Here is a 15,814-nt window from a genome sequence, read left to right as displayed (position 1 = left end):
CACACTCTGAGGCCTTTATTTAGTACAGGCCTCCACAGGTCAGTTCACTTCCTGAGGACTTACCCAGTATCATCTAAACATAGTCTCCTGTGTAACAGGGGTTTAAGGGGTGAGAGAGGTTCAACTTGAATCCTCACTGACTGGTCTATAGTACATTATGCAACCAGCTGCTTTAAGCTGTGTTTCAACAACCAGGTCAGTGGCAGTGCACAGTGCAGTGGTTACATGTGGATCCTTTGACGCAGATGAGTTACAAGACCTTGCTTAATTCAATACAATTAATAGGCCTACACATCAACATACACTGAGTGCACAAAACATTAGCTCTTTCCATGACATAGACTGACCGGGTGAATGTTGATCCCCTATTGATGTCACCTGTTAAGTCCACTTCAAATCAGTGTAGATTAAGGGGAGGAGACAGGCAAAAGAAGGATATTTAAGCCTCTAGAGTCTAGACAATTGAGACATGGATTGTGTATGTGTGCCATTCAGAGGGTGAACAGGCAAGACAAAAGATTTAAGTGCCTTTGAGCGGGGTATGGTAGTAGGTGCCAGGCACTCTGGTTTGAGAGTGTCAAGAACTGCAACACTGCTGGGTCTTTCATGCTCAACAGTTTCCCATGTGTATCAAGAATGGTCCACCACCCAAAGGACATCCAGCCAACTTGACACAACTGTGGGAAGCATTGGAGTGAACATGGGCCAGCATCCCTGTGGAATGCTTTCGATGCCTTGTAGAGTCCATGCCCCGAAGAATTGAGGCTGTTCTGAGGGGAAAAGGGGGGGTGCAACTCAATATTATGGTGTTCCTAATGTTTTGTACACTCAGTGCATATGCTATTGCATGTCATCTGGTTTCATGAGGAAACATTACCCATTACATTATGCAAAAGCTTGAATAAATAAATAAATAAATTAATTCCAATGATTGCGCAATTTCAAAAAGGTACTGTACATTCACTTCTGAAAATGTATTACACATAATGATTTTTCCACAACTTCTGAAGGGACATACCAACATGGAAAAAGCTAAAAAGATCCTCAAGCCATTTGAATGCACAAAACCAATAACACATGGCAGCAAAACCTCCCTCAGTCAGTTGTGAGTGTGGCATGCCAAACATTAAACTCTAGCACAGTTTGCACAACAAAATGGGGGTTGCAGTGGTGGTGACACAAAGAGTCCATTGTTCTGTTGAAGCGAAGTTGGTCTGAGAGACTTTGAGCAAAATCCATTTCTGGTGGCTCTTAACTTCAGCAGGCGCCCCTCGGGGTGTTAGGATGTGATGATGGGAGACTGCTGTTGTACTGCTCATCTAATAATAATAATAATAATTTGGTGGGTGCATTTATTTGTCCTATTTCCCACTTGTACAAGATGTTTTCAGTGTATTTTGAATACTTACAGACAATGCGATTAATCACAATAAAAAAGTGCACTAACATTTTAGAACTGATTTACTCTCACTGCGCTAATTTGAACATAGTGCATTTTTAAATACAAATAAATGCTCCCATGCATTTGAACCCAGGTCTGTTTGGTATTTGAAATAATGTATTTGGAATACTTTCAAATAGGCCTACTTCCAATAGAAGCAGTTGATTCGGGCCATATTATTTAAAAATAGTTGAATACAAAGAAAGTATTTAATGAAAATATGTTTTTAAATAACAAACAGGCTTGTATTTGAACCCAGGTCTGCAGCTTTCCTCCTGAGGGTGTCCACAGGGTCTGGGTCAATCCCATAGCAATACCAAAAAGAAAAGGTAAGAGATTGAAATTCATGAATTGAACTAACTATGGGCAATTTTCCAGGGACGTGTTTGCATTTCAACAGCATTACAAGTTATGAGGGCAAGCCAGCCAGTGGTGACACAGGGCTGACTAATCCATCAGTTTATAGTACAATGAATAAGCATCAGAGACCACATGAAGGAAAAATTGCACGCTGGCCAGAACTCTGTGCCATCTGACAATTCAGTCTCCTGTAGCACAAACTAGAGGACGGCGCCAGGAGAGAGAGCAGCAGAGCAGTAATACAGTCAGAGCAGTAACCTGACACCGACTAACAGTGTGCAGCTACACACGGTCATAGGCCAGGATGATAGGATCCACTGTGGAGAGAGACTGGGAAAGGTGTGCTATGCAAACAGAACAGGCTAAACACGCTAGCTAGATGCCCAGTACTGGGTCAGATCACCAACACAACACACCAATATTTTCATTCAGAACAATTTAGTAACATTCCTTGCCAGAATTTCCGTCTAATGGTTCAAAAAACAAAGCAATGCTGCCATAGTAGAATTTGAGCTGAGACTTTTTTTTTGAATGAAAGCTTCATGTTCTGTTATAATTATCATAATTACCATAGATATTCTATTCAATTACTATTGTAATTCCTAATTCTATGATCGTTACTCTGCATAGCTACATCTGAAAGCAGAGTGGGTGAACCATAGAATCAGGAATTAGAATACTAGAATGGTATTGAACCTTCTTATGATGAAAGGTCAGCCATTTTGGTCAGGGAGTTGGTCAACCATGGTTTGCCAGTGCTGTGATAAGATAGTGTAAAATAATGAATTTTATGAATTTATCTGCACTGTATGTTTGTTAGCTAGCTAGCTAGGCAGACAGTTTTAAGGAATGATTACATTAATTTCTCAAATTAATTGCCAACATTCCATTCATATCACACTTACTCTTATGTTCCTACATAAGTAAAAGCCGGATTATGCCTCTACTGCCATTCATTCCAATTAGACTGGTTTTGATTTTTTCCTGACAAATATGGCTGCCATTTTCAGCCCATTCTAAAACGCTGAGGTTTTATGATCTACCGCCAGGCCATCAGACTGCTGAACAGCTAACCCTAGCTCTCCCTACACAGACCTGTACCTTTGAGACTATTTTCACGCTAGAGACGATCTGCATTTCAGAGACTATTCACACTGACTCTCCACACATCCAACCCTTACAGACAATCACAAACGCAACCCATAACCCCACACACAACAACCCATAACCACTCAAACACACCCCAAGTCAACGCAGCTGCTCTACTATACACACAATATGCACTATATTTGTAAATACAACACATTCATTATCTATTATCTTATTGTGTACATATCAGGCTAATACTATGCATATTACCTCTTCTATTACAAAAATTGTATATTTGATTTGACTCTAATTATTGATAATTGTACTGCAATGTTGAGGGAACTAGCACACAAGCATTTCGCTGCACCTTTTATACCTGCTGTAAACTGTGTACGTGATTTGAATTTAGACTTCTTATTTACCATACTGTACCTCCAAGAGCTGTGCAAATTTGGAGATAGCTTTGAAATTCACTATTCCGTTGACAGTCTATCGACCACTAACAATGTGTTCAAGACCCCCGCCCCCACTCCAAAAACAGTTTTTTCTTTAAGATTAGCCAGCCAAACAATAACGCACACATTCTTTCTACTCTCACGGTTTGCAGCCAATCATCACCCACTGAGTAAGCTTGACTGTATTGTGGGTAGAAACACAGTAGGTTTGTCACCACAACAAGTAGTGTAACCATCATACAACATTCTGATATTGTGTGGATCATGTAGCACATACCTAGAGAGGTTGGTATGTGGAACTTACATAACAAATCCCAGTCAGCTCCCCTAGCCTGGTACGAACCATCCTGATCTCACGAGCTTACATTCTACTACGCTACACAGACACATCGCATCCGTGTAGCGAAACAGAATGTAGGGAAAGGAAAGGGAAGATACCTAGTCAGTTGTACAACTGAATGCGTTCAACTAAACATGTCTCTTCCGCATTTAACTCAATCCCCTCTGAATCAGAGGTGCGAGGGGCTGCCTTAAAAATCGACAAGCTCACGAAATCAAGACCGTTGGTATGAGGCTACAGCTCCTGTGTTCTTGGACTGCTTCTGCTTTGCACTGGGTTAGGAATAACCTGCAGAGCAAGTGAAAAATGTAAGCGACCACTGAGTGTAAGCAAAGAGGAGCTGAGTGGACACTGGCGTCTTCACAAGGGCACTCGTTTGTGTGTGTTTCTCTCTTTGCACCAAAGGCAAATATTGTATTGTTTATAACACATTGGAGGCCTGAACACTATACAGTAGATGTGTGGGAGCCATAAAATGTGCAGACCTTTATTTATTTTATATATTCTTTATGCCATTAGGAACACTGCGCAACTCTGGGGCTATTACAATCCCAGAAGCACATCAGTACAGGAATACACTCCACAGACAAAGTAGAACAGTTCTTAGGTTTCTACTCTTTAATATAGCACCAGCTAAAGGGTTAAAGTCAAGAAAATGGCACGGTGTAGCGACTACACATAGTATCTTATTGTAGGAGAAAACACAGGAGAATGGAAAACAACATTGTCCTTTCTCCTACAAAACAGCGCCTTTAAGCAATATATTAACTTACAGCAATTTCCCTGCAAGCAGACATGGATATTCCAGTTCCTTCAATTTGCTTCAGTGCGTACTCCTTCTCATCTTTCCTGCAGAGAAACAGACAAATAAAAAAAATAGGACATCACAATCCAGCTTTATTGCTTTGGCAATGTAACACAGGGACAAATCCCTTGTTCTTGAGCATAGACAGATTAATAAAATACTGCATCAGGTATTGAAGGTTGTGTGTTTATGAGCGAGAGTCAGAAAGGACAGGGGATATGGAAATGATGGAGACGGACTGCTCGACGTGTTCTTATGGAACAGTAGAATCCCTGCCATTAGCAATATCCTCTTGCTGAAGACAGCTCTTCCCTCGCCACAGGCATGCTCTGTTGTTGTTGAGTGCAGCCTCTCATCATTATCTAACCACCCTGCATTTCACCCCCCCAATGCAAACACACGCTCTGGCTTCAACCATAGCCTACATACAGAATTCATAGCACACACAGTGCAGAATCAGAATGATCAAAGACAAATAGGATTTTATTTAATAAATGCAGTGTCAGGAAAAATCAGAGGGATTTTTTCTTGACATTGTATTCTGAGGGTATTCCTATGCCCTTGTAAAAACTTGTTGGTGGTGGGAAAAGGCATTGATGAGATGTGCCTGCCAATGAAGAAATGTGAGACATATTGTGGTATGCACACATACAGCACACTACGATGCAGGGGACAATTGATTATCTGAGATAAGCAGTATCCTCGTAGTAGGGGAACATTTATTAAGCCAATATTGACTCTTCAGAAAATATTATTGAGCCTAATTCAAACATGTTAGATTGCAGAAAATGGTTTTGGTGAAAAGGTGAAAAACTTTGGATAATGAAGACCAAATGTTGTACTACAAATCCATAGTGAGTTGATTCATGTTTTTTTTTATCAAACATGACATCACCAACTTGCCTGATGCACAGTAAACAACACTGTAATCATGAACAACACAGTGGATTGTCTAGTCATAGAAAATGATAATGCACAACAAGAATACAAACATGAGTTGGTGTTTTCTTTTGCTATTTTCCACCACATAATACGAATGGTGAATAAAGGATGCTTCCCTACCGAAACAGTTCAGAAGAGTTTGTGCATATATTATGATGACATTTTGTGATGTTTTTGTTCGTTTTGGACTTCGGTAAGGGTTTTTTTCGACTGTTGGGCACACATTTCTTTCCTCAAGGCTAGCGGAAGTTCGGGAGCCGAATTCTACGCCCCTTCGTTCGTGATTGGTCAACTGCAGGGATTCTTCAATATTCTTTGTTGTCATTCAACGAGAGACGACTCATTTTCATGCACATTTTTTCATTGAAAATACAGCGCCAAACATCTTAGTTACTGTAGGTGTAAAATTGCGCCACCAAGATCGCCTCGGCAAAAACTTCAAAATTAATGATAGATTTCTTGAGTTATCTTAAATTACTTCTGACTATTTTGAGGAAGTGAACTGGCTACATCATCTCAAATAGGAAAAACTATTGACGTTTTTTTCTGGTCTTTTGAGTATGCGAGCACACTCGTTTGGTTCGCTAGCCGCCAGCCGAACTGAAGCATGCTGACGCCTTAAGGCTGTCACACACAGTCCACAGGCTACCTTTAGACCCCCACAAAAGCCTACATGGCCACAATCCTGATTCATGTTCCTAAATTCACATATATGCAGACTCCCTCTTCTCGAATATCCATACTGTATACTACATACTTAATGAGCATATACTACAAACTATTTTTTTATTTAGCTAGGCAAGTCAGTTAAGAACAAATTCTTATTTACAAATGACGGCCTACCCCGGCCAAACCCGGTCCACGCTGGACCAATTATGCACCGTCCTATGGGACTCCCAATCACGGCCGGATGTGATGCAGCCTGGATTCGAAACAGGGACTGCAGTGACACCTCCTGCACTTAGATGCAGTGCCTTAGACCGCTGCGCCACTCAGGAGCCCACTATATACTATTAGTTCATTTTAGTATACTGTAAACTAGGTATTCCCAAACTGGGGTACGCGCAATGCCGTCAGGGATACGCCAAATAATATTTTATTTCCCCCCCCCCTTCACATTTTCAAACAGTCCATTATATTTTACAACAGGGCAATACATTTGGGTGAGGTTTTTTTCTCACCTGAGTAGCCTCGTTTCACTGCCCAAAATAAAATTAAACCATCTAGTGTTCAGCAAAATAACAACACAAATGTCAAATAATTAACATCCAATCATATTAACCGTTACACTCTCAGGGGAATTCCAATAACAGTCCGTATGTAGCCAAACGTAGCTACTGCTCTTGTTGGTATCTGCGCAAAAGCCATGACAGGGAAACATAGTGGAGTGGTAACGCGCGTGCAAGCAGTTGCTCCCGACGCCACTTGGGTACACTGCAGCATCCACCGAGAGGCTCTGGCTGCCAAGGGAATGCCTGACAGCTTGAAAGACGTTTTGGACACTACAGTTAAAATGGTTAACTTTGTTAAAGCAAGGCCCCTGAACTCTCGTGCATTTTCTGCACTATTCAATAATATGGGCAGCGACCATGTAAAGTATTAACGCCTGTTTTTGAATTGAGACCATCATTTTTCACTTGTCTGACCGCTTACATGATGATGAGTTTCTCACACAACTGGACTATCTGGGTGATGTTTTTTCTCGCCTGAATGATCTGAATCTAGAATTACAGGGACTCTCCGCAACTATATTCAGTGTGCGGTACAAAATTGAGGCTATGATTAAGAAGTTGGAGCTCTTCTCTGTCTGCATTAACAAAAACACACAGGACTTTCCATCATTGTATGATTTTTTATGTGCAAATGAACTCAAGCTTATGGACAATGTCAAATGTGATATAGCGAAGCACCTGAGTGAGTTGGGTGCGCAATTACGCAGGTACTTTCCCGAAACGGATGACACAAACAACTGGATTCGATATCCCTTTCATGCCCTGCCTCCAGTCCACTTACCGATATCTGAACAAGAGAGCCTCATTGAAATTGCAACAAGCGGTTCTGTGAAAATTGAGTTTAAATCAGAAGCCAATGCCAGATTTCTGGATTGGGCTGCGCTCAGAGTATCCTGCCTTGGCAAATCACGCTGTTAAGACACTGATGCCCTTTGCAACCACGTACCTATGTGAGAGTGGATTCTCGGCCATCACTAGCTTGAAAACGAAATACAGGCACAATCTGTGTGTGTAAAATGATTTAAGACAGACTCTCTCTAATACAACCCAACATTGCAGAGTTATGTGCATCCTTTCAAGCACATCCTTCTCATTAACCTGTGGTGAGTTATTTACAATTTCCGATGAACAAATAAGGTTTTATATGTAAGATGGTTAAATAAAGAGCAAAATTATTTATTATTATTATATTATTATTTGTGCCCTGGTCCTATAAGAGCTCTTTGTCACTTCCCACGAGCCGGGTTGTGACAAAAACGCACACTCATTCTTATGTTTAATAAATGTATCGTAGTGTGTGTGTGGCAGGCTTACAATGACTATAAAAAAAGTTTGGGAACCACTGGTGTAAACGAACGGTATCCTTTCAGTTGAGCGTACTAGCGCTTCACCTGTCTACCGGAAGTCGATGCTGTTGCTATGCAACCTCTTGCTTTTTATTATTATTTTTTTGGTTTTATTATTATTATGAACAAAACAAATACAAAAACAGAAAATCACAAACAAGAGTATATAAACCTAACAGACAGGGGTATTACATATCGAGATACATTTTCCATTTGTCAAAAAGTTTTATGCTAAGTATTGCTTTTTTGTTTTTACACTTACTGATCATTTTCAAAATAATAATAATTAAAACAATGTTTTGTTCTCTGCCCACTTCATTTTATGGATATAGAATCTGCCATGAAAAATAAAGAAAGGAACAATGAAAGTTAAATGAAAGTCCATATCATTTGGATCAAAATAAAACAATATCAGAGTCTTTCAAATTAACATTAATAGTAGTTTCATTTAAAATAAAATCTTCTGACATAAGAACAGTCCCAATCTGTGTATGATAAAGGTCTTTGAGTTTGTATGAGTTTGTATGATACTTCTTTCACCTTATTAGATATACAATATTTGCCAGACAACAACAAGACTTTGTTGCAGTTCACTTGTCCTAGGGCTGCATTCCAGTATATTCTAGCAGATGGAATAGTAACATCTTGACAGAGTTCTTATATACATGTTATTACATTTATAGTATAAAAATGTCAATTCCTTCTAGCAGTATTGAGGCTACAAAATCCTCAACAGTGGCACTTGAGTATTGTTATATTCTCCTAAAGAAGAATAGCACCTTTAGGGACAACTATTTGAAACTCCTCAGGAGTGAATGTAACATTTGTGTTCTTATGAATTCTGGATAATCATATAGTTGTCCATCATTATCCAATAATTGTTTAACCCAGATAACGCTGTTGTCAAACCAGTTCTGAAAAAAACTCTTGTTTTTGTATTTTATATGTCTTTATTATTCCAGATTGTATATCTATGTGGGGAAAATTGTTTGTACATGAGGTTCCAAGTTAGAAGTACTTGTACTTAATAGGGATCTTTACCCACATCAAAGTTGCATTTGAGTAGAATTCCTGACCACAAATCTGTTGAAATATTAAATTAGGGATTATATTCCAAATGAAATCCTTATTTCTTAAATAGTTTAGTATCCATTTGATCGTAAAGACTGTAATAGAGGTATTAAAATCCAGAGCATTCAACCCTCCCTCACTTTGGGTGGTACATATTACAGCTTTTCTTAAATAATTAGGTTTATTCCTCCATATGATGTTAAATAATTTAGTATCAACCATTTTAGTTACTGACAGAGGAACATCCAAGGCAAGGGAGGTATACAGTAATCTGGACAGACCTTCAGATTTTGACAAAAGTACACATCCAGATAAAGAAAGATCTCTTAAGAGCCAGGAGTTAAATCTCTTTCCATTTTTTTCTACAATAGGAGAGAAATTTAAGTTGTCCCTTTCTTTCTGATCTTTGCTAACTTTAATACCAAGATATGTGATCACATCGTTACATACTGAGTTTAAGTCACATCTTTTCAACACAAATAATTCACATTTCCTAATATTCAGAGATAAACCAGATACATTTGAGAAGGCATTAATACCCTTAATAGCTTTCCTGACTTCATTATGATCTTTTTTTTGAAATGGTGGTGTTGTCAGCCAATTGTGAACATTCTCTCTTTATCTTGTATCTGAGTACTCCTACAACAATCCTTACTGATATGAAGTGCCATAACTTGTGTGACCAGTACAAATAAGAAAGGAGAAATTGGGCATCCTTGTTTAATTCCACGTCGAATGTCAAATCTCTGAAGTTCCATGGATAATTTCACAGAGCTGTTACTATTATTGTAAAGTGTCTTAATTACTGTTCACCTTGAAAATATTGACCAAAACCCAAAAATCGAAGAGTCTCAAAAATAAAAAAAATAATGTTAAACTGTATCAAAAGCCTTGTAAAAGTCTACAAATAAAATAAAGCTATATTCCATGTGTTCATTGTAGTCTATCAATTCCAAAACGAGTTGAATATTATTACATATATGTCAGCCCTTCAAAAAAAAACAGACTGGGTATCATAAATTATTTGGTCAATAACTTTAAGTCTTTCTGCAAAGATGAATGCAAGTAGCTTTCCATCATTGTTCATTAATGTGATTGGTCTCCAATTTTCAAACATCATTGGAACTTTGTTTGGTTTGGGGATTACAGAAATGAGGCCTTGTGTCATAGATACAGGCAGGACCCCTAAATCAATTGCCTCCTTAAACATTAAATATAAAAATTCAACAATATCCTCCTGGAAAGATTTATAGAATTAACTAATAAAGCCATCATTCCCTGGAGATTTGTTCTCTTTTTACGTGCTGATACATTTTTTTATTTCATTAATATAAATACATTCATCACAAGACTTTTGGAAGTCTTCATCTATGAATTTTGCATAGTTTTTGACAGAGTCTAGAAAGGCAGATATGTCACTAGTAGGACAGACATTACTGGTGTAAAGATTACCATAGAATTCTGAAACATGTTTTGGAATATCTTTGGAGTTTTCATTTTCTTTGCCATCTATATTAAGCTTATGAATAGAGGTATATTCAGAATTTTTGTATTTTTAGTTTTTTTCTTCACTTTCCTCTAACCATCTCTTTCTTGATTTTACAAATGCACCTTTTGCTCTCTCTTCATATATTTGGTCCATTTCTAAAGAAAAAAATTGTAAATAAAATAACTGACCCTTTCCTTCTTCATCAAGGTCCTCTATAGGGATTAGATAAAGTATTTCCTTAACAAGTTTCTCTTCCCTCAATTTTTTAAGTTCAGCAATTTCTTTACCTCGCTTCATGACTGTTTGTCTTATTTCATACTTCATTAATTCCCAATATTTCCCATAAGGCTTAAATAGTTGGGCTTTCCTCCAATTTTCTTGTACAATATTTTTGGCATTCATCTTGAAATGATCATCTTCCAACAGTCTACTATTGAGTTTCCAATAACTCCGATTCGGTTTAACTTCAGATCCATTAATATATAAAGATAAGAATATAACTTTACGATCAGTAAGAATGTATGGTTCAATGGATACCTTGACTACATTGTTATCTAATGAATTAGAAACCAACCAGAAGTAAATTCTTGACTGTCTGGACATGTCCTTGTTACTCCAAGTGAAGAACTTTTTATCAGCATATTTAGATCTCCAAATATCGAATAATCCAAGACTAATACATAGATTAAACTCAGGAATAATAATGCTGGATCTGTTAGGAGGGGCATATCTGTCAATCATTAGATACAGAATTAAAACCTCCACCTGAGATAAAAGGTGTATTTCAGGATATCAAAGTTAACTCTAATCTATTATTCAGTGACGTTGCAGGCTAGCTCAGTGCTGCCCCCTCTCATCAAGTTGAAGGCCGACCGATGTACTGCAGGCTGCCATTAGCAACTAATTATCCTTATAACTGTCTGTGTGAGATTTTAAAGTAAATCGGTTCAAGGACAAACACCTAGTGAAATAAAATAAATTACTTGTACCATGATTGTGATTTAAAAAAAGTAATGGATCCACAAATATTAACCACGAAGATTGCCATTTCCCCATTCATTATAATGGAGGATCCTGTTTTCTGGAAACAATGCCTGCAGTACCACCATCGGCCTTCAACTTGAAATCCTCAATGCGAGGGGGCAGTCGTTCTCCCCTGGGCTAGGCCTATTAGTCTGGCTAACACCTAACTCGAAGTCCTTCTGACATCAGTGTGTCACAGCTCTCCATCGCTGTGATTCACGTAAGTTGTGTCAGCCAGGCCTACTGCACCACCCCTGAAAGCATGCGTCACTGAAAAATCAGCAACAACAACGCTATGTTTCAGTTTGACAGAGACACTATCCAGAATATTGATTAACTAAATAGAAAAGTCCCATTATCTATCAATATTAGTAAGCCTACAAATGGCATAAATGAATACACAATATGTCCAAAAAATATCAGCTGTTTTTCTCAGGCTACTTGAACGACAGATGACGCTATCTGTAAGAAAAAGCAGGGGGGGGGTTGCGGGAAATGAGAGGAACGGAACACCAGCATGCAACCGAATTCGATTACAGTGCATTTCCACATAACATGATAATTTGGATAGCCACGCTAACTTCGCCCTCATGTGGGTGCTAGCAAGCAGGCAAGGTAGTGCTAAGTATCAACAGCCAATCCAGTAGGGGCTGGAAGTTATAGTGAGCTTCAATTGGTCAAGTGTTGCGATATTGCAGAGTATTTGCATAAAGTTCAGCTTTCCTCAACTTTGATCCTGCCCTGTTTACGCTCCCTCACCCATACTTGCATTGTCCACATTCCGTGAAAATAAACAAAGCAATAAAATAAACGGCCCTTTTTCAGGACCCGGTCTTTCAAAGATAATAAGTAAAAATCAAAATAACTTCACAGATCTTCATTGTAAAGGGTTTAAACACTGTTTCCCATGCTTGTACAATGAACCATAAACAATTAATGAACATGCACCTGTGGAACGGTCGTTAAGACACTAACAGCTTACAGACGGTAGGCAATTAAGGTTACAGTTATGAAAACTTAGGACACTAAAGAGGCCTTTCTACTGACTCTGAAAAACACCAAAAGAAAGATGCCCAGGGTCCTTGCTCATCTGCGTGAACGTGCCTTAGGCATACTGCAAGGAGGCATGAGGACTGCAGATGTCGCCAGGGCAATACATTGAAATGTCCGTACTGTGAGACGCCTAAGACAGTGCTACAGGGAGATAGGGCGGACAGCTGATCGTCCTCGCAGCGGCAGACCACGTGTAACAACACCTGCACAGGATCGGTACATCCGAACATCACACCTGCGGGACAGGTACAGGATGGCAACAACAACTGCCCAAGTTACACCAGGAACACACAATCCCTCCATCAGTGCTCAGACTGTCCGCAATAGGCTGAGAGAGGGCTTGTAGGCCTGTTTTAAGGCAGGTCCTCACCAGTCATCACCGGCAACAACTTCGCCTATGGGCACAAACCCACCGTTGCTGGACCAGACAGGACTGACAAAAAGTGCTCTTCACTCAAGAAGTGCTCTTCACTGACGAGTCGCGGTTTTGTCTTACCAGGGGTGATGGTTAGAATCGCGTTTATCGTTGAAGGAATGAGCGTTACACCGAGGCCTGTACTCTGGAGCAGGATCGATTTGGAGGTGGAGGGTCTGTCATGGTCTAGGGCGGTGTGTCACCGCATCATCGGACTGAGCTTGTTGTCATTGCAGGCAATCTCAACACTGTACGTTACAGGGAAGACATCCTCCTCCCTCATGTGGTACCCTTCCTGCAGGCTCATCCTGACATGACCCTCCAGCATGACAATGCCACCAGCCATACTGCTCATTCTGTGCGTGATTTCCTGCAAGACAGGAATGTCAGTGTTCTGCCATGGCCAGCGAAGAGCTTGGATCTTAATCCCATTGAGCACGTCTGGGACCTGTTGGATCGGAGGGTGAGGGCTAGGGCCATTCCCCCCAGGAATGTCTAGGAACTTGCAGGTGCCTTGGTGGAAGAGTGGGGTAACATCTCACAGCAAGAACTGGCAAATCTGGTGCACTCCACGAGGAGGAGATGCACTGCAGTACTTAATGCAGCTGGTGGGCGCACCAGATATGACTGTTACTTTTGATTTTGACCCCTCCTTTGTTCAGGGACACATTATTCAATTTCTGTTAGTCACATGTCTGTGTAACTTGTTCGGTTTATGGTCTCAGTTGTTGAATCTTATGTTCATACAAATATTTACATATGTTAAGTTTGCTGAAAATAAATGTAGTTGACAGTGAGAGGACATTTATTTTTTTGCTGAGTTTACGACTTGTGCCAGAAGGCCCTATGCCAAATTACCAGTCGAACCTATATAGAAAAAAACACCCTCAACTGTGCACTGGCATTTACATTTTGCAAATGATTTATTGTTTCTTACAGATAGTGTATATTCTGCTACTATGGACAAAAGTTCCATATTACACTGACTTCCCTAAAGGAGGGATAATTTTTTTGTCATCATAAGCCTATAATGTCTTCCCTGTGGCTCAGTTGGTAGAGCATGGTGTTTGCAACGCCAGCATGGTGTGTGCAATGCCAGGGTTGTGGGTTCGATTCCCACGGGGGGCCAGTACAAAAAAATAAATAATAATAAATGAATGAAATGTATGCATTCACTACTGTAAGTCGCTCTGGATAAGAGCGTCTGCTAAATGACTAAAATGTGAATGTAATTATGGGCTATAAGGCCACTAGCCCAATCAGATAGACATATAGGAACTCATTGCACTGATCAATCAATACTGGGAGGTGATATACTGGATTACGTCCAGTATTGATTGATCAGTGCAGATGAGTTCCTATATGCATATCTGATTGGCCTAATAGTCCTGTATAGGCTAATGATAGTGTTATATAGTGATCTACTCCCCCTCAAAACCGAAATAGCATAGCCTACATTTCCACTTTCCCTCCAATCTGGGGAGGTCTATGCTCCAGGCATATCATGAGATTGGTACCCAAATGAGAATCAAACACAGCAAAAATCACTTGCTTGTGCAGGAAAAACACATTTCGATGTATTTTAAAATGATCCCACAGAAATGTTGGCGCCTTTGCAAAGTAAATAGCCAATAAGGAACAGCAACAGCAAACATTTACAAAATGATTCATTGTGTGATTTGAGTATTTTATCCATATTAGAAAACAATAATAATAAAGTATTAGCCAAATACTTATATTCTAATCATTGCTGTGACACTTGTTTTATTTGTATTCCAGCACCAAAAGGAGTTAAGCGTTGCCTCGAGTTCGACTGTGTCAGTGCTCTTGAGAGATCTTGGCAATAATATGATGATTATTTTAAGCAGCAAAAACTTAGCCAAGTTGACCGAGATCATAGTTTACACGATTCTACTGGCGATATTCGGCTTATATAAATAACTAAATTTGAAAGTACTCTGGGTTCCCATGAACAGGGTGTCAAATAAACATCATCACTGTGTTGTTTTGGGGGAGGACCGTTGCGAGTGAGTGCGTACATGAAAACAAAAACACAGACACTGGCAGAGCTCAGGGAGGTTCAAATGTGGTCTCTGTCCAACGTGCAAAGAGATATAGTCTTCATAAGGCTTTCTGCAATCAGTTTATTGAGTAAACAATAACGTTCAGAATCTTACCCGTCTTTGCGCTTAGCTTTATAAACGTGCCCGTATGTGCCTCGACCCACTTTGCAACCTTCATATTCGAATAGATCTTCTACCTTCTCTCGTTCGGCCGCGAGCTTTGTTTTGAAGTCGTAATCCATTTTAACCCATAAATATTTCTTAAATTACAATAAAATAAAATATTAATTATTACATGCATTAATTAAATAATCTGGTCGTTTTATTCCCCCACCATTTCCTTGTTTGGGATTTTGGTCTACTCCGTTTAATGTTCACTGGCTCGTTGACGTTTCTAATTGGCACGCAGGGCTTTCTGGGGAAGGTAGTTTACAAAAACGTCAGTTTGAGTTATCAACATGGAAGTAAAAGGTCCGTGAAACTACAGTCCGCATTTTGCGTTACAGTTTTTATTTAACCTTTATTTAACTAGGCAAGTCAGTTAAGAACAAATTCTTATTTAACAATGACGGCCAAACATTCCCCTAACCCGGACGACACTGGGCTAATTGTGCGCCGCCCTATGGGAATCCCAATAACGGCCGGTTGTGATACAGCCCAGGATGGAACCAGGGTCTGTAGTGACGCCTC

The 15,814-nt window shown here is 39.6% G+C and overlaps 1 protein-coding gene across 1 annotated transcript; it reads right to left on the bottom strand.

Annotated features, from left to right (window-relative positions):
- Window positions 1–4,183: 4,183 nt before the first annotated feature.
- cd2l6 (Cell division cycle 2-like protein kinase 6) lies at window positions 4,184–15,496 on the bottom strand (the record flags this gene model as incomplete). The annotated part of the gene is given in 2 exon segments (NM_001146586.1): window positions 4,184–4,534; window positions 15,239–15,496. Coding segments are annotated over 2 exon segments (225 nt in total). The 3' UTR covers window positions 4,184–4,437.
- Window positions 15,497–15,814: the final 318 nt, after the last annotated feature.

The sequence above is a fragment of the Salmo salar genome, chromosome ssa06, assembly GCF_905237065.1.
Source record: "Salmo salar chromosome ssa06, Ssal_v3.1, whole genome shotgun sequence".
Classification (NCBI taxonomy): domain Eukaryota; kingdom Metazoa; phylum Chordata; class Actinopteri; order Salmoniformes; family Salmonidae; genus Salmo; species Salmo salar.
Note: the sequence above shows the minus strand (reverse complement) of the source record. Positions and strands in the feature narration are given on the sequence as shown.